Source organism: Entelurus aequoreus, linkage group LG10 (genome assembly GCF_033978785.1).
Source record: "Entelurus aequoreus isolate RoL-2023_Sb linkage group LG10, RoL_Eaeq_v1.1, whole genome shotgun sequence".
Taxonomy (NCBI): domain Eukaryota; kingdom Metazoa; phylum Chordata; class Actinopteri; order Syngnathiformes; family Syngnathidae; genus Entelurus; species Entelurus aequoreus.
In genome coordinates this window covers 23,626,328-23,647,359 of record NC_084740.1, presented here as the reverse complement: position 1 = coordinate 23,647,359, position 21,032 = coordinate 23,626,328, and the positions used below count along the sequence as shown (strand labels likewise).

The 21,032-nt window shown below is 37.2% G+C and overlaps 1 protein-coding gene across 1 annotated transcript in view; it reads left to right on the top strand.

The window, feature by feature from the left end:
- LOC133658382 (cell adhesion molecule DSCAM-like) overlaps nucleotides 1-21,032 on the top strand; it is a 302,795-nt gene that overhangs the window by 208,370 nt on the left and 73,393 nt on the right. Inside the window, 2 exon segments of the mRNA XM_062060368.1 lie at nucleotides 5,974-6,252; nucleotides 11,004-11,123. Of these exon segments, the coding sequence (XP_061916352.1) occupies nucleotides 5,974-6,252; nucleotides 11,004-11,123 (399 nt within the window).

Below are 21,032 nucleotides of genomic sequence, written 5' to 3'. Positions count from 1 at the left end.
AGAACATGCTATACGTTTACCAAACAATCTGTCACTCCATTTGCTAAATCCCATGAAATCTTATACGTCTAGTCTCTTACGTGAATGAGCTAAATAATATTATTTGATATTTTACGGTAATGTGTTAATAATTTCACACATAAGTCGCTCCTGAGTATAAGTCGCACCCCCGGCCAAACTATGAAAAAAACTGCGACTTATAGTCCGAAAAATACGGTAATTATTTGATTCTTGATTTTTTTTAGATTGCAATTTTGCTTAAGTTCACATATTACGTATGTCTAGCTTGTGTGCTATGTTGCGCTTAGCTCTTGTGTAGCTGCTAGCTCCTGATAGCCCCATAGCCTACCATGTTTACCTTTTATAAATGATTTCAGAGCAAAATCCGATATCAGTATCGGATCGGGACACCCCTAATCAGAGGTAGACAAGACAGTGGATGCTGACCACTTACGGTACTTCAAATGAAACCGCTGCCACCTTGTGGAGTTGATTAAAAAAAAAAAACAGCACAATGTTGTTTTTACCCTTTAAGTCTTAATTTTGAAATCATGGCAGCTTGCCTCAAATGTGCTATTCTTGTCATTGTTGATTGATGCAGGAGCCGCCCACATAGGAATGTGGGACAAATTAATTGTGGCTTCATAATTACTGTAATCATTTCAAATAATCAAACCACAGTACATGTAGCAACTTTGAGGGAGAAACAAGATATTGCAACCATAGAACTTTAACTATTTTTTCTTTTCTGATACTGAAAGTTATGGGGTATCCTAGCATACACGTAATACTGATAAACTGAATGTTGATTGATGGCCAAATAGTTGCTAAGTCCTGCAAAAATATTTTATTTGATGGCTGACAAGTTTTTCAAGCAATCTTGGTTACGATAGCAGTAGTTGTGACCGTGAGATGCGTAGACAGGAGACGAATTGCAGGTAAGAAGAGTCTTTAATTCTCAAAACCACAAAAGAATAGTGCAGCTGGGAAGTGCACTGGAAGAATAAGGAAGGCATAACAAATCCATAAACAACATACAACAATTTATCCAGCCTGGACTAAGGCGTGAGGCTGGCTTATGAAGCCCTCTGATTAGTGATCAGAAGCAAATGAGTTTCCTGATCACTACAGGTGAGGCGAAGGACGCTCTGGAGCAGAGATAAAATCACTGCAGGATGACACACACAGGAAAACAGAAAATAAGAGCGCAAAACAGGAAATAAACACAGAACATAAGAAAACCATTATACAAAGACTGACCTGAGGTTTATTTGTTTATTTAAAAAGGATCTCCATTAGCGGATGCCATGTCAGTCAGCTAGTCTTACTGGGGTCCACACAAAACATTACATACTACGAAACTGTTTAAAAACATTGCAAAACGCATGAACACAATAAAACTACAAGATTGTATTACAGGAGCTCACATTATAGTTCATCATTATCAAAATATGTTAAGAAAAATGCATCAATCAACATGAAAAATCAACACTGGTTAATAATTAAATTAACACAGTTTAAGGTTATTCCCTCAGCTATGGTCATTTTCATTCCAGTAAATACTGTTGCACTTTTTTCTTAAAGGGGGATTTAACTTAACGAATATCGAGTGGTAAATGATTACAATAAGCAATGGCTCTATAAATTGAGTTTGTCTTTAAACGAGGTATGACAACGTGACCGTGAACATATTGTAATGATGTGCATCAGTTCAACATTTAGCAGGTGACAGGTCATGACAGTCCTGCTCAAATTGTACACACTTTAAACTGCTAAAGGTTCGTACCAATTTCTGTGGCGATTCGGATGAACACCCTGGAGAGCGCATTGAGCAGTGTGAGAAATGTCAAGTCAATTCGACCTCATGGGGTCCAACTTTTAGTTTTAATAACAGCGCCACCATGTGGTGTATTTGTCAGAAAAATAACAGCACAGGCAACACGGTTGGGGTGCATGTTTTGACACGTTTTCACCCTTTTGTGTGCAGTGTTTCGGGAGTACAATTAATTTGATGGGTAGTTTGCTGTAAAGTTAAGTATTTTTATTTCGACAAAAACATGTTTGGAAATTATGATGATATACTGTAATATTTGTTGCAATATTGGAAGCTATTAAAGTTTAAAAGGTTTGCAATTTCAAGGTGCCGTTTTGGCATTTTTTTTCTCCCATTTTTCATGAGTTGAACTCAAAGATCTAAAACTTTTACTATATACACAAAAGACCTATTCTTTTTAAGTATTATTCACAAATTTGTCTAAATCTTATTTGCCAAGATAATCCATCCCACCTCACAGGTGTGGCATATCAAGGTTCTGATTAAACAACGTTATTATTGCACAGGTGTGCCTTAGGCTGACCATAATAAATACATAGGTCAGGGGTGTCCAAACTTTTTCCACTGAGGGCCGCACACGGAAAAATTAAAGCATGTGGGGGCCATTTTGATATTTTTCATTTTCAAACCATAACAAAATATATGCATTTTTTATTTATTTTACCTTTAGGGGTCCCGGGGACCATAAAGGGCCTCAGTCATTAAAATGTTAAAAATAAGTCAGATTATTATTTTTTAAAATTTATTTAACGCTTACAGTAAATCTCTATATCAACTTCAAGTTGATATAAAGTAATACAAATTAAAAAAAATGTTTTATGGCTTTTCTGTCAAAAACAACTTAGGTTTTTTTTATAGAAAAACTGAAATATGCAGTATTTAGTAATTAGAGCCCTAAAAGATCAATAATGCAGGACACCATTGATTTTAATTCTTTCATATTTTTGAGTAATCACAGTGAAAAGATACATAAAAAATCACTAAATATATTTGGGATCCAAAAGGTGCCCTACTCATAAAGTGATACATTTTTATTAGGTTTTTCTTTTACTTTCAACACTTAAGTTACGTGATCAACTTCAGATATATCTGTCGATTTTATGCTGGAACTATTATTTTGTTTGTTTTATGCGCTTTTGTCAAAGAAAACTTTAATGTTTTTATATGGCTACTACACAATATATTATAGAGCTTTATTTGAAATAGGGACAGATACAAAAACATAGACATCTGAAACAGTTATCCGATGAATGCATCACAGTGTTTGTAGCCAAAGCTAATTTACAACACTTGTCCCCAACAACAACAACAACAACAACACAGATCCAACATCATTAAAATAGGAAAATAAAAAATAGAGTGAGTTGATAATAATGATAATAGTAATAACACAGACAAAGTGCAAACTAGATAAAAGCCAATAATAATAATAATAATAACACAGACAAAGTGCAGACTAGATAAAAACCAATTAGTAAAAATGAGTAAAAACTAAACATGGGAACACGATTGTTGCTCAACTAGCCATAATTTTGTTTGTTTTTTGAAAGTGACAAGTGCAGGTATACTTTTCAAAGTGTCCGGTAAAGAGTTCCATAGTTGTGGTCCTTTTATTGAAAAGGCAGTCTGGGCAAAAGATGTTCTACTGAATGGAACACAACAGTTGCCTTTTGACACTGCTCGGGTGGTAGATCTGGTACCACTTTGCAGTCTTGTAATTGCCTTGCAGAGCAATTGGGGAGCAGAGTTATGCAAGCATTTAAAAACCAGTTTGACTGTGTGTAACAAAATAAAATTGGTAAAACTTAAAATATTGTATTTGGTTAAAATTTGGCAATGATGATATCGTATACTCTTCTTGTCTAGAACTTTCAAGGTGCGGTTATAAAGACACTCAATGGTCTTGATTGATGACTGGTGTGCCTGGGACCATGTGGTTAAGCCATAAGATATGTGTGACAGAATAATTGCATTCATAAAAGTAAAAGCACAGCTAAGAGTTAAGCAGTGTCTTATAATCTTAAAACAGCCTAGGTTTGCCTTCAGGGTTTTACACATCTTCTTAATGTGACTTTTAAAATTCAACTGATAGTCTATGATTATGCCCAAATATTTGACTTCAGGTACTTGTTCAATGACCTCCTCATTAATTTTTATATTCAGGTTTGTTTGAGGTAGCTTTTTTATGGAGAAGCAGACAGAGTTAGTCTTTTTAGTGTTTAGGGTTAAACAGGATGACTCCAGCCAAGATGCTATTTTGTCTAATTGAGCATTTAACTTCTCAGCAACTAGAGTACAGGTCTTACCTGATGTATATACCACTGTGTCATCCGCATACATCTGTAAATCTATATCTGTGCATACATCTGGTAGGTCATTGATGTATAGACTGAATAGTATAGGTCCCAAGACACTACCCTGGGGTATCCCTGTTTCTATTTTGCGGAAGGAAGATCTCACATTATTAATGGTGACACATTGTTCACGGCCCTTTAGATATGACTCAAACCAGGACAATGACTGTTTGGATACATTGAATTTGGTTAGTTTTGAAATTAAAATGTCATGATTGACTGTATCAAATGCTTTTTTTAAGTCTAGAAATACTGCACCGACCACCTGTCCTTTGTCAAGAGACTGTTTGATCCTTTCAGTTAAAAAACAAGTCGCAGATTCTGTAGAATGGTTACGTCTGAATCCGAATTGTAGGGGAGTCAAATAGTGATTTGTCTCAAGGTGGTGCATTAGTTGTTCCAAAACAATCTTCTCCAGGACTTTAGATAAAACTGGAAGAAGGCTGATAGGTCTATAGTTAGATGTCATTCCAGCATCACCAGATTTTAAAAGTGGTATTACCTGTGCAGTTTTCCATCCATCTGGGAATTGCCCAGTTTTAATGGAAATATTAATAAGATGGGTAAGAGGCTGTATAAGGATGCCGCTATATTTTTTAAGAAAAGCTGTGTCTAGGTTATAAATATCCTTTGAGTATGTGGTGTTTAGGTCATGTATGACATTTAGGACAGTTGTCTGACTAACCTCCTTGAGCTGAAATGAGCTGTCTTGTTCATTAGGTATGTCTGTTGTTTGATCATCATTAGTCCTACAAGAGAAACCAGAGGAAAGGTTTTTGACAGATTCTATAAATAATTTATTAAACTCATTTGAGACTTGTGTACAATCAGTAATGATTTCGTCTCCTACTTTAAGTTTATATTGGGTTTGGGTGGTGTTACCCTCTGGTTTTAATAGGCTGTGTAGTAGTTTCCAGATCATTTTGCCATTTCCTTTGGCCTCTAATAGCATGTGGATGTAGTAGTTTGATTGGGACATTCTGAGCTGTTTAACTTGATTACGCAAGCCTTTAAATATGCAATATTTACCACATAAAACATTTTAAAGTGAAATATTTGAAGTAATTGGAGCCCTGAAAATAATTCATTGTAACATGGATTTTTTTATCTTTTTTTTTTTTTTTGAGCAATGGCAAAAAAAGAAAAATTAAGAAAGACAAAAGAAGAAAAAAACAGCCTGCATGGCAGCTTTTGTGTCAACATTGCAACTTTTTCTCGTTAGATTTCACCTCATTCCACTTTTTTTAATGTTCTTTTTTATTTTTACAATAGTATTTCCAGAATGTGTGGCGGGCCGGTAAACAATTAGCTGCGGGCCGCACTTTGGACACCCCTGACATAGGTAATACATTCACCAATATAACATCAAATCCACAACAAATTGTATGTAAAATGTGCAAAAAACATGAGGAAGATTTTTAGTGCTTACATTCTGCACAATTTGAGCACAAATAAATAATTAATAGACACTTCTGGTGATGTTTGATAGTTAATCCTACTGTAGTTAGTGTAACCACCTGCTTGTGTTGTGCAGATGAAGTTAGGAATTACAGTGTTCATGAAAACAAAGATTTAGCTTACACAAACACTTGGTCATGTGAAAAAAATGCATCTTTGATGTCATTTTTGCATCCAAAAACACCTTTTTTCAGGAATGACAAGACATTACCACTCACATCTCAAAGCATTACAGTCAGAAAACTCCTTCATGTAAATCAGGCTTTGAAAGAAAAGTGTCCTTTTATTGTTGAGATGATCTTACAGTCTTGTTCTCTTCATCCGCAGTCCCTCCCTACATTCAGCCCTTCGAGTTCCAGCGATTCACCATCGGTCAGCGTGTCTTCATCCCCTGTGTGGTCATGTCGGGCGACCGGCCGCTGGACATCACCTGGCAGAAAGACGGACGGCCCATCCCGGTCAGCCTGGGCGTGACGGTGGATAACATCGACTTCACCAGCTCACTGAGAATATCCAACCTGACGCCCGACCACAACGGCAACTACACGTGCATTGCTCGCAATGAGGCGGCTGCTGTGGAGCACCAGAGTCAGCTGATAGTGAGAGGTGAGGCCGCCATTACAGGCTCTTTTATATTTAATACAGTGCCTGATATATGTAGTATAAAGCACTGTACTAACTCAGTTTGCCTTGACTATATTCCCTATTCCATCGGCACAACCCGATACCACCAGGTACTAGTGTTGTCCCGATACCAATATTTTGGTACCGGTACCAAAATTATTTTGGTACTTTTCGGTACTTATCTAAATAAAGGGGACCACAAAAAATGGCAATATTAGCTTTATTTTAACAAAATTTTTTACGGTACATCAAACATATGTTTCTTGTTGCAAGTTTGTCCTTAAAAGCCTACTGAAATGATTTTTTTTTATTTAAACGGGGATAGCAAATCCATTCTATGTGTCATATGTGATCATTTCGCGATATTGCCATATTTTTGCTGAAAGGATTTAGTATAGAACAACGACGATAAAGTTCGCAACTTTTGGTCTCTGATTAAAAAAAAGCCTTTTCCCTACCGGAAGTAGCGTGACGTAGTCAGTTGTTCGCTTCCTCATATTTTCCTATTGTTTTCAACGCAGCTAGAGCGATTCGGACCGAGAAAGCGACGATTACCCCATTAATTTGAGCGAGGATGAAAGATTCGTGGATGAGGAACGTTAGAGTGACGGACTAGAATGCAGTGCAAAACATATCTTTTTTTGCTCTGACCGTAACTTAGGTACAAGCTGGCTCATTGGATTCCACACTCTCTCCTTTTTCTATTGTGGATCACGGATTTGTATTTCAAACCACCTCGGATACTATATCCTCTTGAAAATGAGAGTCGAGAATGCGAAATGGACATTCACAGTGACTTTTATCTCCACGACAATACATCGGCGAAGCTCTTTAGCTACTGAGCTAACGTGATAGCATCTGGCTCAAATGCAGATAGAAACAACATAAATAAATCCCTGACTGGAAGGATAGACAGAAGATCAACAATACTATTAAACCATGGACATGTAACTACATGGTTAATAATTCTCATCCTGGCAAAGCTTAACAATGCTGTTGCTAACGACGCTGAAGCTAACTTAGCAACTTAGCAACTGGACTTCACAGAGCTATGATAAAACATTAGCGCTCCACCTACGCCAGCCAGCCCTCATCTGCTCATCAACACCCGTGCTCACCTGCGTTCCAGCGATCGACGGCGCGACGAAGGACTTCACCCGATCACAGATGCGGTTGGCGGTTAGCGTTGACTAGCGCGTCTGCTATCCAAGTAAGTCCTCCTTGTTGTGTTGCTACAGCCAGCCGCTAATACACCGATCCCACCTACAACTTTCTTCTTTGCAGTCTCCATTGTTCATTAAACAAATTGCAAAAGATTCACCAACACAGATGTCCAGAATACTGTGGAATTATGAAATGAAAACAGAGCTATTTTGTATTGGCTTCAATGGGCTACCGATACTCCTGTTTCACTGGCTACTTCACGCGCATTCGTCATCATCCAAAGGCGTTTTCAACCGGAAGTTTAGCGGGAAATTTAAAATTGCACTTTATAAGTTAACCCGGCCGTATTGGCATGTGTTGCAATGTTAAGATTTCATCATTGATATATAAACTATCAGACTGCGTGGTCAGTAGTAGTGGGTTTCAGTAGGCCTTTAAATAAAATAGTGAACATACAAGACAACTTGTCTTTTAGTAGTAAACAAACAAAGACTCCTAATTAGTCTGCTGACATATGCAGGAGCATATTGTGTCATTTTCCATTCTATTATTTTGTCAAAATTATTAAGGACAAGCGGTAGAAAATGAATTATTAATCTCTTTGTTCATTTTTGGGTTGCGGCCCGGTACTTTTCAGGGGTGGTATAGTACCGAAAATATTTCATTAGTATCACGGTACTATACTAATACCGGTGTACCGTACAAACCTACCAGGTACTATGAGGTTTTTAGTACCTGGTAAACTGGCATTTCAGGCATGTCTACTCCACGTTCTCAACTTTGCTTTATTATGGCTGCTAAATTTGAATTCGACCAAATTTTGTCGGTACTACCGGGCACCGATTCACGTAAAATCGAACAATACTATATTTCGACACCCGCTGCACGTGACATCACAACCGGTTGCAAACTCGGCACGGGCTCAAGTACTTGGTGGACTGTAAAAAAATGACCGTGAAAACTACAGCAAGCAATTGTTAAATAGCAACAGTAAAATAGTTGAGAACAGTATTAAATGTAGTGGATTCCTGCAAACCAAGAAACAGTAGATAACTTAAATTACTTTGGTTATAATTCATAGAAAACACATTACTGTCAAAATAATTAAAAATTGTACAATGCATTTGCAAATACTGTTTTGTCACAAGCATGCAAATACTCTAAAAATTTACGGTATTATTCTGTCTAAATCAGGGGTGTCAAACTCATTTTAGATCGGGGGCCACATGGAGAAAAATCTACTCCCAAGTAAAATCACGGCACGATAAATTAAAAATAAAGACAAATTCAGATTGTTTAAAAATAGAACGAGCACATTCTGAAATTGTACAAATCTTAATGTTGTTGGTTTTTTTTTTACACTTACATGTTGCGGTTAATAGTATTCTATCTTTATTTGTTGTTATTTATATTTTCTGAATAAATTATGTGATATTGTTCATCAGTCTGCTCCATCTATCCACCACTTTTCCCTGTAATTTTCAATCTATCAAGATAAAAAAATTATATCAAAATTTAAATTACAGGATGTTATTCATGTAGTTTGATCATTTTCCTCGACTGATGTACTCACATCACGTGGTTTAGTTTGTACATATGTAGCATCATCTACAAAGATACAAAGAATTGCTATTGCGATATCCAGTGGACACATTTGGAACAGCTGTTTCTTTCATTCAAAAATTTCAGTTTCATTTTTTTACTTAGCAAACTCATCACCCGGGCCGGATAAAACCTGGCCTTACGTTTGACACCCCTGGTCTAAATTAAAGATTTTGCAGATTGTACATTTAAATTTACAGCATAACTTAATTGTTTTAGGGCTTTGTGTTAAAGCATTAGCCTAGTTAACTTTTGGCCAACATGTATTGTTGTATTTTTGTGGCAAGTGGTTTCAGACATTCAGGGGTTATGTCTATGTGCTTCATTACACACTGCATCGAAATGAAACAGGCTTTGTGTTTAAGTGTGTTGCAACTGGTTGCAAGCAGCTATTTACCAGATACGTAACATTTAAGGCTAATTTTTAATAGCTCACTTGAAGGAACATGTCGCGAAAGACCGTGTTGTGAGTTGTCCAGTGAAAGGTTGTACAAATGTGTTGTAGTTAAAATCCTCATGTAGAGCTCACATTTATTGGAAACACAGGCATTTTGCAAATATTAGGGTCTTCTTTTAAGCAAATTTTAAATATGCAAGCAAGTGATTAATCATGATTAATCTACATTCCGAAATGTCTTTAACCTGATTATAAAAAAATAATCATTTAATAATAATAATAATAATACCTGGGATTTATATAGCGCTTTTCTAAGTACCCAAAGTCGCTTTACATGTTAAAAACCCATCATTCATTCACACCTGGTGGTGGTAAACTACTTTCGTAGCCACAGCTGCCCTGGGGTAGACTGATTGACAACCCTAATTATAAACACTTTGTAGGGCTCAATGAAAGACAAGACCGGCACATTCAATGTAAAGTTAAAATTAAAGTCTCAACGGTAGTCACACACATACTAGGTGTGGTGAAATTATCCTCTGCATTTGACCCATCACCATGTTCACCCCCTGGGAGGTGAGGGGAGCAGTGAGCAGCAGTGGTCGGGAATCATTTGGTGATTTAACCCCCAATTCAAACCCTTGATGCTGAGTACCAAGCAGGGAGGCAATGGGTACCATTTTTATAGTCTTTGGTATAACTCGGCCGGGGTTTGAAGGACTCAGGACGGATACTCTAACCACAAGGCCACTGAGCATGTAAGGACAGAGACTACTTCCTGACTACGGCAACACACCGAGGACAAACTCAAAAGAATGCATACTTGCAAATGATAACCAGAAGGATAAGAAAACAAGATATATAATTGGACAGCACAGTTATCATTATCAGCACACTGTTAAATGGTAAATAATATAATATTATCAAATAATTAAAATACATTTCTACTCACACAAAAGTACAAAACATGTGTACCATTGAGTATCAGTATTGGCAGATTATTATTATTATTTTTAATCCTGCCTAGCAACAAGTGACCTCACAAATGTATGAAGTTAGCACAAACAAGAATAGTTACAATTCTGTTTATCATGACTTTAAATGATTAAAAAAGGGAATGGAGATATTACGTTGTCTACCTCAGCACTCCTGTGACCATCTTTTTAATTTACCTGTCATTTGATCGACCTGCTCAGTGGCCTAGTGGTTAGAGTGTCCGCCCTGAGATTGGTAGGTCGTGAGTTCAAACCCCGGCCGAGTCATACCAAAGACTATAAAAATGGGACCCATTACCTCCCTGCTTGGCACTCAGCATCAAGGGTTGGAATTGGGGGTTAAATCACCAAAATGATTACCGGGCGAGGCCACCGCTGCTGCTCACTGCTCCCCTCACCTCCCAGGGGGTGGACCAAGGGGATGGGTCAAATGCAGAGGATAATCTCACCACACCTAGTTTATGTTACAATCATTGGTACTTTATTTCAATGGAAATGTGCACAAGCTGATAAAAACAAGCTATAAAGCTATAAAGACAACGCTTATCTATCCAAACTGTTTTGTGCTTGCCCAGTTCCTCCTCAGTTTGTGGTCCAGCCCGAAGACCAAGATGGGATATACGGGAAAACGGTCACTCTCAACTGCTCTGCTGAAGGATACCCACCACCCACCATCGTATGGGAGCACTCCAAAGGTACACAACCTGAAGTCTGTTCTCACCTCGCATGACGCCAAACACAGATGAGGCATTGTTTGGGATTGTGTTCGGTTTTTTGGGCAGATGAGTAGGTTCTGTTCCGCGGTATTGCACACATCACACTTTAGGGGCTAGTGAACACACGCACACACACACACGGTCATCATACAAACAGTTTTTTCTGCCACATGGTCTTGCAAGGTGTCTCTACAGCGTCATTAGGGACCCCGTTATAGAAAAACACATGAAGGAGGCAGCAGGTGAGTTCACCCACTTCAGCAGAGGGGGTCCCAGGTGTTTGCCCCCTCATCCGTATAACCCGGGATGAAAGCTTCACCAACAACCAATGAGGGCTCGTGCAAGCGTGCGCCCATGATCAAAAGAAGATGCCTGTTTTCTACCTTTGATGGGATTTGTGTGTGTGTGTGTGTGTTCTTGTATTTGTACCCTTCTTGAGACATCAACAAGGAAAAGTACCTTCCATATGAGGACCGGTGAACAAGTTAGGACATAAATCATGGTCCCAATAAGGAAAACCATTGCATCTAATAGAGAATGTCTCATTTGCACTCCTGGTGGTGAAATCTATCAAAATGAGGGTGGTGCCAAAAAGGAGGGATTTTTCAAATTGACTGTGTGTCGCTTTTAAAAGTACTCCCCCTCTGCTCAACATATGAAATAACAAGTGTGTGTAAAAATTCGAAGTGCTCCCCCTCTAGCCAACATATGTAATAACAAGTGTGTGTAAGAAATTGAAATGCGCCCCCTTTGGCCAAAATTAATAAAAATAAATAAATATGTATATAGAGACATACAACTTGAAGTAAATAATGAAGATTAAAAAACAGTTACAAACAAAATGTAGTGGATTGTCCGAAGCTTAAACAGGCAACAAAAGTAGTTTAGTACAACAAATGTATTTACCCATTATCAGAAGTGCAGGTTGAATTTAGTTGGCCGTGCAGACAGACCACATGTTACTCCGGAGCAAACAAGACACACACAAGCCAAAATCACTGTCGAGTTCCGGTCTTCTGCCATTTTTTATATGTCTCTTGTGCGTCATTGTTTGTTATCTAAATGCGTCAATGTCTTGTTGTTTTCCCTATCTGTTCCATAACAACTCGAATCCTTTAGACAGTCAACACATTCTGTAGACAGGTTGGCACGACTTAATATTCACTTTTGTCCCACAACTGGTCCATTCAATGGCACACAATACAAGAGAATTGAAAATGAGCGGACATTCTTAAAAGACAAGAAATATAGGTCAAGAGGTCAGAAATTCTACGACATACCCTCCTTCCAGGGTCTTAAGACCCTGGACCAAAACAATTTCTGATGTAGACCACTAGTTAAATCTCAACCACAGATAGAGGCAAAAACCTCAATGTTTTTATACGAGGCAGAAATTCCGTCTATGACCCTCCTTCAGAGCGATCACTGTTACCAGCCTGCAGTTAAACCATCTCACAGAACACAATTAGTGGCCTACCGTTTGATTTATTAAAGGAATAACAAATACTTTGATCATGAACATCATTGAACATAAATAGATGAATGTATATAGACTTATGACTGTAAGACATTTGCAAAAATATTTTTCCCGGCATTTGCAATGAATGTAGTTACCAACATTGTTAATTATCAATTGATTTTGAACACACAACTGAATTTCGTATGAGTCCATGTTCGATTAGTGCTCGCATAGATGGCTCGGTGGTGCCTCAGGCTGATGGCCTGCCGACACCTCGTTGGGCTTTTGGCTGCCCTGGTGAAGAAAGAGATCCACTCAAACAGTCTGTCTCTGTCTCTTCTTGGGGTGTGGTTCAGTCCATTGGGCAGACTGTGCAATGGCATGTCCGTGCTGGCCGAAATTGGGGAAAAGCTGAGAAAAAGTTGGAGCTGTGGGGGCTTTGGGGAAGGCTGGGGCAGAGTATGGGGCGTGGGGCTTTGGTCCAGGCCCTCGGCTTGCTTCAGGGCGTCCTTCCACAGCTGCTGGAGTCCCGACGGACACATATTGGCTGGCAACCTTAGTCGTTCTCATCATCGCTGGCAAGGTGTTGTCTCTCCTCTCGGTTCCTTCCAGTCAGGTATCGGGTGTTGGTCCTGGATCGGCTTTGACCGTGCCCCTCTTAGCGAGTGCAAGGGAATCTGGGGTGGCTTCTTTCATCCTCCAATCTGCACAGAGGAACTGGCACACAAATTCTACATTTTGCAAACTTACCATTTTGGTCTCATGGTCTTTCCACCTTCCTAGGAAGCTGCTGGTCCTGAGAAGTGCTGATCTTGTGACTGAAGAAGATTAACCTGTTTTCTTAAAATAGGTGCCGTTGTTTGACCTAATCTTTTTGGGGAAACCATGTCGGGATATTAGATCATTCACAAAACATTTAATTACTGAATTGGCACCCTCTTTTGAGGTTGGGGTTGCTTTCGCCAACCACTGCAATTGTCAATCTAAATCACTACGTTCCTTTATCCTTGATCATATTGATTAAATAAAACCTCAACACGCTCAAACTTGACCCAATCCAAACTCACCTCCCCCCTCTGTCCCTCTCACAGGGACAGTGTTAGTCGTAGTAATAGTAATAGTAATAGTAATAGTAGTAGTAGTATTAGTAGTTTCAGAAACATCCAAGAAAAAGAAAAGACAGCTGATAGTCAAGCGCAGCAAGAACAGAGGCGGAGGACAGGTCATGTTTGAGGTCACTGTTCGCTTTTGCAATAGTACTTTGATATTTTACAACACCTAGTGAATTATTGTGGCCTCAATAATTCACTAAATAGTTGTATTTAATTTAGTCTATCTATGATGGGACAATGCACAGAAACATTAAGTTCAGAAACAGATATGTTCTGTACCAGATTATATCTAAATAGCTACTTTCCATCTGCAGTCCCTGGCTACCTAAATTAAAGGGATCCAAAAATCAAGCAATACAATTATGACACTAATTAATCATAATAAATACATACATTCATAATAATCAATAATTAATCAAAAATAATCATACTGTAGCATGTAATCAATTATAAGAAAAGTCACCAAATGCCCCTTCATGGACACATACTTAATATACAATACAACCACACCTTATTTACATCATCACACAAAGACAATACATGCTCTTGTTCACATCTGTCATCATTCGTAACAACAACCAAGCTTTTAACAGCCATACCTCACGATTTACAACAAAAATGCTCTCATAGATAAATATAATACTCATTAATTTGATGTGTCAACATAATGCCCCTCTTAGTGACCGTGTGAGCAGCCTTGATTGCTCCAAAGCCACTTTTTAACTTCAAATTTTCTATTCCTTTTGTTATAACGTGGAGAAGGCTAATTGGTCTGTACATGTTCTGGTCTTCTTTATTTCCTGCTTTATGGATTTAATCATAGTAGCAGTTTCTCGACGTGGTAGGGAAAGTGTTTTCCGTTATTGATTTATTTATCAATCGTTGTTATACGAGCAATAATACAATCCTTATATGTTTTTAGGAAGATAGTGTCCAACCCATATATCTATCTCTAGATCGTGAGTCTGATAATGCAGTGAAGATTTTGTTTAACTTTGTTTCATTTGTTAATTCTAAAATTAGTCCATCCTGAATAAATGACAATTATTTGCACTGATTTTGAGGGATTTTTTATTCAGGGTTTGTACAGACTGGATGAAATGTTCATTAAAATTATTACTTATGTCCAGACTGTCTGCGATAGTAGCGCCATTGATATTTAATGTTATAGTGTTGTTGCTTGTTTGCTCTCTTCCCGTAAGTTTGTATCTGGTTTTCCATAACTTTCTAATGTTCCCTTTTGCAGCTTTGATTAATTTTAAGTGAAAGTCAGTCTTAGACTTCCGCATAAACATTGTAACTTTTGTTCCTCCAAACTTTTAAAATCATACGATCTGTATTTAGACCTGTTTTAATTGCTCTTATGAGAGCTGAGTCCCGATGTCTTTATTAGAATCCAAATTGTTTTATTAATCCAAGGTATTTTTATTTTAGCACTCTTCTTTCTGGTTTTGTATTCGTGTATTTACAGATGTTCTCTTTAATTTTTGTCATCCAATTGTAATTCTAGTAGGGCTGCTTATCATTTGTATCATATAGAAGCCGTTTATAATATCCTTAAGTTTCTTTCTACGTGTTTTATTTAACCAGTCCAGATTAACGTCCTCCATGACGTTACTTCTTTCATACTATGCTGTTTGAGGATGTCTGAAAATTAATCAAGAAAAATGTCTTTAGCTGTGGTCGGTCGGTATACTACAATTACCTTGAAATACATTTCTGAGGAAAATGTGATTTTAATTTCAACATACTCAAATTGATCTACTTTTAATGTTTTCCCTTTCATAAATCATAATTCCTCCCCCCTTTGTCACTCGATCTGTCTTTTCTGTAATCTTGTACCCCGGGACATTAATTTGAACGAAAGGTGTTGTGGGTTTTAACCATGTCTCTGATAGACAAGGTAATCCGGATTAGAGTCTGACAGTAACTGCTGTATTTGTTCAGTATGTTTCCTGTGGTAGAAAGTTTAATAATGCGGACACGTTTGTTACTGAATACTTTCTACAGACTTCTGTCTCTCTGCGACTTTGTGTATGTAATAAACAACTACAATTATTTGATATGCTTAAATTTTGTTTTAACTCAGCTGTTGTGTAGCTGCTAGCTCTTTGTAGCCTACAGCAGGAATGTCCAAATTGCAACCAATAGCTATGTTTTTAACAGACAACCGAAATAATTGAAAATGTGGTATTTGCGTATCGGTTCAATCAGCGGCAGCTACGCCCTGTTTTATCATTTGACCTAAATTTTTGGGAACAATGTGGGTCATTAGTTGTCCATCTTACACCATTCTAATTGTTGTAAGGATAGTTCACATGAGCGGCCATACCTTGAGTCCCACCATATATAAGAGTCAAAAGGCTCCTATTATGAGTCGTCTAATTGGTGATCATACACTTTGGCGGTTTGGGTGGCAGGACACACGGACGCACCTCCGTCAGCCAGTGCTAGGACAGTTGGAGCAGTCCCCGTCTTCCATTCGTTCCTGGGAGGCGTCCCCAGTAGTTGTCAGCTGATGTCGTGCTGTCAGGCAACATCAGGAAGTTCCTTCTGTGCGGTATTGAATTGTCAGGGCACAGTTCGTAAGCAGGTCATTACAAGGTGTGTGCAGGTTGACCACAAAGGAATGCTTCAAAGATTGTGTTGAACATTGTCCGTTGACACTTATGTCCAGCAGGGGTCTGTTTGTATCCTGCTGTTCGTCCTGCTGTCACACCTGTATTTTTTGTGAGCATGTTCTGGCTACAACTTTGGAGCTTGTCTTGTTCAGAGAAGTTGGCAGTCTCCCTGCTGCATATCCTTTCCACCCTCGCTTGACCTAGCACAACCGTGGCTACCACCCAAGTCCGTCTGTATGGTTTTACGTTTTGTTGAGGTTTTTTCCTCCAGAATTTGGAACTCAAAACATGTACACCCATCGTTTTCATATCCTCTCGGTTAGTTCAATTTGCATATCACGTTTTAAAATTACAGTCTTAACTATCCCATTAATTGCTAATCAAAAACCTTAATTCAAAGATTATACGTACTACTTCATGTGTATTTAAGTACCCTTTTAATTCACTTAAAGATTATCTATAAGTTAATTTAAACTATCATTTGTCTATCAGTAGCCGCGAGCAAGCTGTCATGCTTGCACTCTGACCTCCCGCTGTGCGTGATATTCTCCAAAACAAAAGAATGTTTTTATTCACGTTTCTCCTTATCTTTCAGCTAAATCTTTTAATCTTTTAACTTTTAACGTCCGCACTGTGTTTATTTTTATTGTCTGCATTTTAATTTTGCTTTTATTTTCTTTCATTTCACTTTGTTGCATGAAAAACGCCACACAAACAAAGCTGCCCCGCCTTGCCTTGCCTGTCTCCGACTGGTTATCCAACCTAGTCACAACAAACACACAAGGCCATGCTCTAAGCGCCATGCCTAATCACACTTCTCCTCTTTTTAACACTTTACATATCGGCTCTTATTCTAATTATTAATGTAGGCTGTTATTTGTAATTATTATTCAACACTATTCACAGCAAACAGTTGTAAAGTTATAGTTATTCGCATTATACTCTCAAAATCTGTAGCTAACTGAAAGCTGTTGAGATTTGGTTTGCCTCCTTCATCTCAGTGGCCTAGTGGTTAGAGTGTCCGCCCTGAAATCGGCAGGTCGCAAGCCCAAAACCCCGGCCGAGTCACACCAAAGACCACAAAAAATTTTGGGAGCCAAATCACCAAAAACGATTCCCGGGCGTATGTTATGGTGCACCGCAATGTCTAAATAAAACTATAAATTACTCCAAACTAAAATGTCAGAGTGCACTTTAAAGTTACTTGTATTAAATTAATTTCCAAACTAACCACCACCACAGCAGACATCTTCCTCAATCCTATCCCAATACTCCCATAAATTAAAAGTGTTTCACAACAGTGGTTAAGTAGTTATTTTAAGTAATAGATCTCAATATGTAGAAATTAATAAGACTAAATTTGCCCTAGTGTGTGAATGTTGTCTGTCTATCTATCTGTGTTGGCCCTGTGATGAGGTGGCGACATGTCCAGGGTGCAAAGTCAAATTGTGAAACACAAATTAAAGTTCAATCAAGTGGAAATTCACAGAGTACATGAACTACATTCTTGAGAATAGTAATTGATCATTAATATGTTGGAAGCCGCATATTGAACATATTAAAGAAAAATATCCTAATCCATTGCTATTCTGTATAAAGTTAAACACATGCTGAATAAGAAATGTCTGCACATGTTATATTATTCATTTATTTTTCCATATGTAATATTGTTTTGAAGTTTGGGGAAATGTTTATAGAAGAAATATAGACCCAATACTTAAAATTAAAAGGCTCATTTCAATATTACCCAAAGCATTATTGTTATGATCATACCAATCTATTTTTTATAAGTCATAATGTGTTAAATGTTCAGATAATTTAATTTTAAAACAATGGCAATTATGTTTCCGAGTAAAGAACAACAGCCCTCCAGTTTGTATTCTTAGCTTGTTTACATTATGAGGAGAAAACTATCATTTATGGGGGATATTGATTTTTGAAATAGGTCAAGTAAAATAAAAAATAAAAACACAAATGTATTTCAGTTTTAGGAGTTAAATGATGTACCATCCTCAGTGATGAGCTGAACACATGTAGTTTTTTGTTATGGTTTTGGAGACCCTTGAAAAGTAAAGTTTATATAAGTTTATTATAAAATATAGTAACAATTACTTTCATCTTTTAACGTTGATGTTCCAGGTAATTTAATGTTCAGTAATTGTATATCATAGGCCAATATAAGCTTTGGCTTCCGCCTATTGTTTTTTTTCGGTCATTCTTTTTCTTTTTTGTTCTGTGTGTAAATGTGTATGATTGTTAATATGTCTAATTTACTGTTAAACTGCTCACACAAATTGGTTGATGGTTGATTATATGACCAAAATAAACCTATTTCATTTATTCATTCATTATCTATCGCACTCATAGTTTTATTCCATTTTGCATGTAATTATTCCTATTGATTTCTTCCCATTTCACTCAAACAACTAAACAAACAAATAAACAAACTTGCAGCTAACCACAATCAACAGCATACCATTTACGAATACCTTCATTTGTCACTTTCTCATCTTTTCTTCACTTTCGTTTTCCTTTACAAACAACATCCTGTATCCATCTCTTCCTTACACTTCACACAATGTTTCTATTTTCTGTTCTCCTAGAAACCATTCACATAACGTAAGGTTATAAACATCCTTTTCCCATATTTTCTCAAACCATCCTCTTCACCCTCAATCTGTTTTTTCACGTGCTCTCTCTTCCTCTCTCTCTCACTTTCTCTCCTTCTCTCACAATACAAACACAATAATCCAAAATAATCAGTCTTATAAAATAATTTTAGCTTTAGATATGATTTAGGGCAGTGGTTTTCAACCTTTTTTCCCCGTAAAATAAAGAAATAAAATACAGCATAATGTCATTATTTTCTGATTTATTAAATTGTATAACAGTGCACCATATTGCTCATTTGTTGTGGTCTTACTTGACTTATTTGGACAAACAAAAAAATAAGAATAACTAAAACGTTTTAAAAATTAAACAAGTGATTAAATTATAATAAAGATTTTTATACATATAATTAATCATCAACCTTCTTTGGATATTGTAATAGAGATCCATCTGGGCTCGTGAACATAATTCTAAATATTTATTTTGTTGAAGCATTATTCTTCTATAATTATATTTATAAAGGATTTTGAATTGTCGCTATTTTAAAATATTTAAAATCTCAGGTACCACTTGGCATACCTTCAAGTACCTCCCTTTTTTATCCAGGCGGAAACACCATACCCTCCTTTGAGAACTACTGGTTTAGCCTATAAAAGATCCTTTGTCTCATACATCATTACACTGTACAACTCCTCTTTGGGGGGGGGGGGGGGGTGCTAGGATGACAGGGAATGCAAAACAATAACAGTGCAATACTTTTTTATATCATGGTCGTTAATGCCTAGTTTCTCTTATTTTACTGTTCTATTTTTATTCTCCTTGTAATATTTTTCTATTTTGTTTCCATTTATACCCTTATTAGTTACTGTTTACTTTTTACTTCTTCTTCCTGAGGGAACTCTCCTGAAGGAATCAATAATGTGTTATATGTCTATCTATCTATCTATTACTAACCCGAGCACAATTCATGACGTCATGCACATCTTGCAGACAGTTATTTCCATTTAGTTTTATTCTCTATTTGTAATTCTACATGCACCAATGTCACATAGAAATTTGCTTTCTTTGTTATTTATTTACATTATTGTTTCTGGTTTACTTGCTGTCTGTTTACTTAAGTTATCATATTTTGGTCTGTCTTCCTTCTGATTAGAATTTGTTTAACGCTTCTCTACGTTTTGTTTTGACAATGGCGCTGAGTGGCTCTTATCTGTACTTCTTCAGAATCTATGTTTCACAGTTTGCACAGATGCCCTTAGATGTTTTAGAATATAAATTTAACTTTTATTTTATTGTGTGTTTATTCCTAAAAAAAAATTAAAATGTCAATGTATAATCAATTTATCTTTATCAAATTTAAATTCAATATTATTAATTTATTTGTTGTATAACTATTAATTCAAAGTTACAATGTGTCCTAATCTATGATGTTCGTGCGTGTGTGTTTTGTCTCAGCTCCACACAGGAACTGTATGGATCAGCAGAGCATCAAGGCTGTACCAAAAAAAAGTATACTAAACATATAAATAAATGATGAAACAATGTTTCAATGTCCCACAATCCGTATTTATTTATTGATATTTAAACGTGTAATTTTCCATATATCTATTATTTTACTGGACTTAGCAAGCACCTACTACTATCACACTCTACAGACCGAGAATAACTGTTCAACCACACTTAGTAATGCCAAGCTAGATGCTAACGTAGCCTTACTATGCCTCAGTAAGCAAACTTTTGCTAACCTAGCCCAATGCTATGCCAACCCAATGCTAACCTAGCTCAATGCTATGCCAACACAATGCTAACCCAGCTCAATGCTATGCTAACACAATGCTAACCCAGCTCAATGCTAACAGTGTCACTCCTCTTCGGCCCAATGCCTCGTACAGCTGACACTCACACAGCCTCGCCACTTCTGACACACTCTTATCTCAAAATGTCTCCCAGCTGAGACCCCCTTTTTTTTTTCTTTTTTTTTTCTTTATATGCGTCACACAGTCACTCTCACAGAGAATTTACCAGCGAGCAAGAGCCTTTTTTCCCGTACTCAAAATCTCAGTGTGTAAAACAACTGTAATATCGC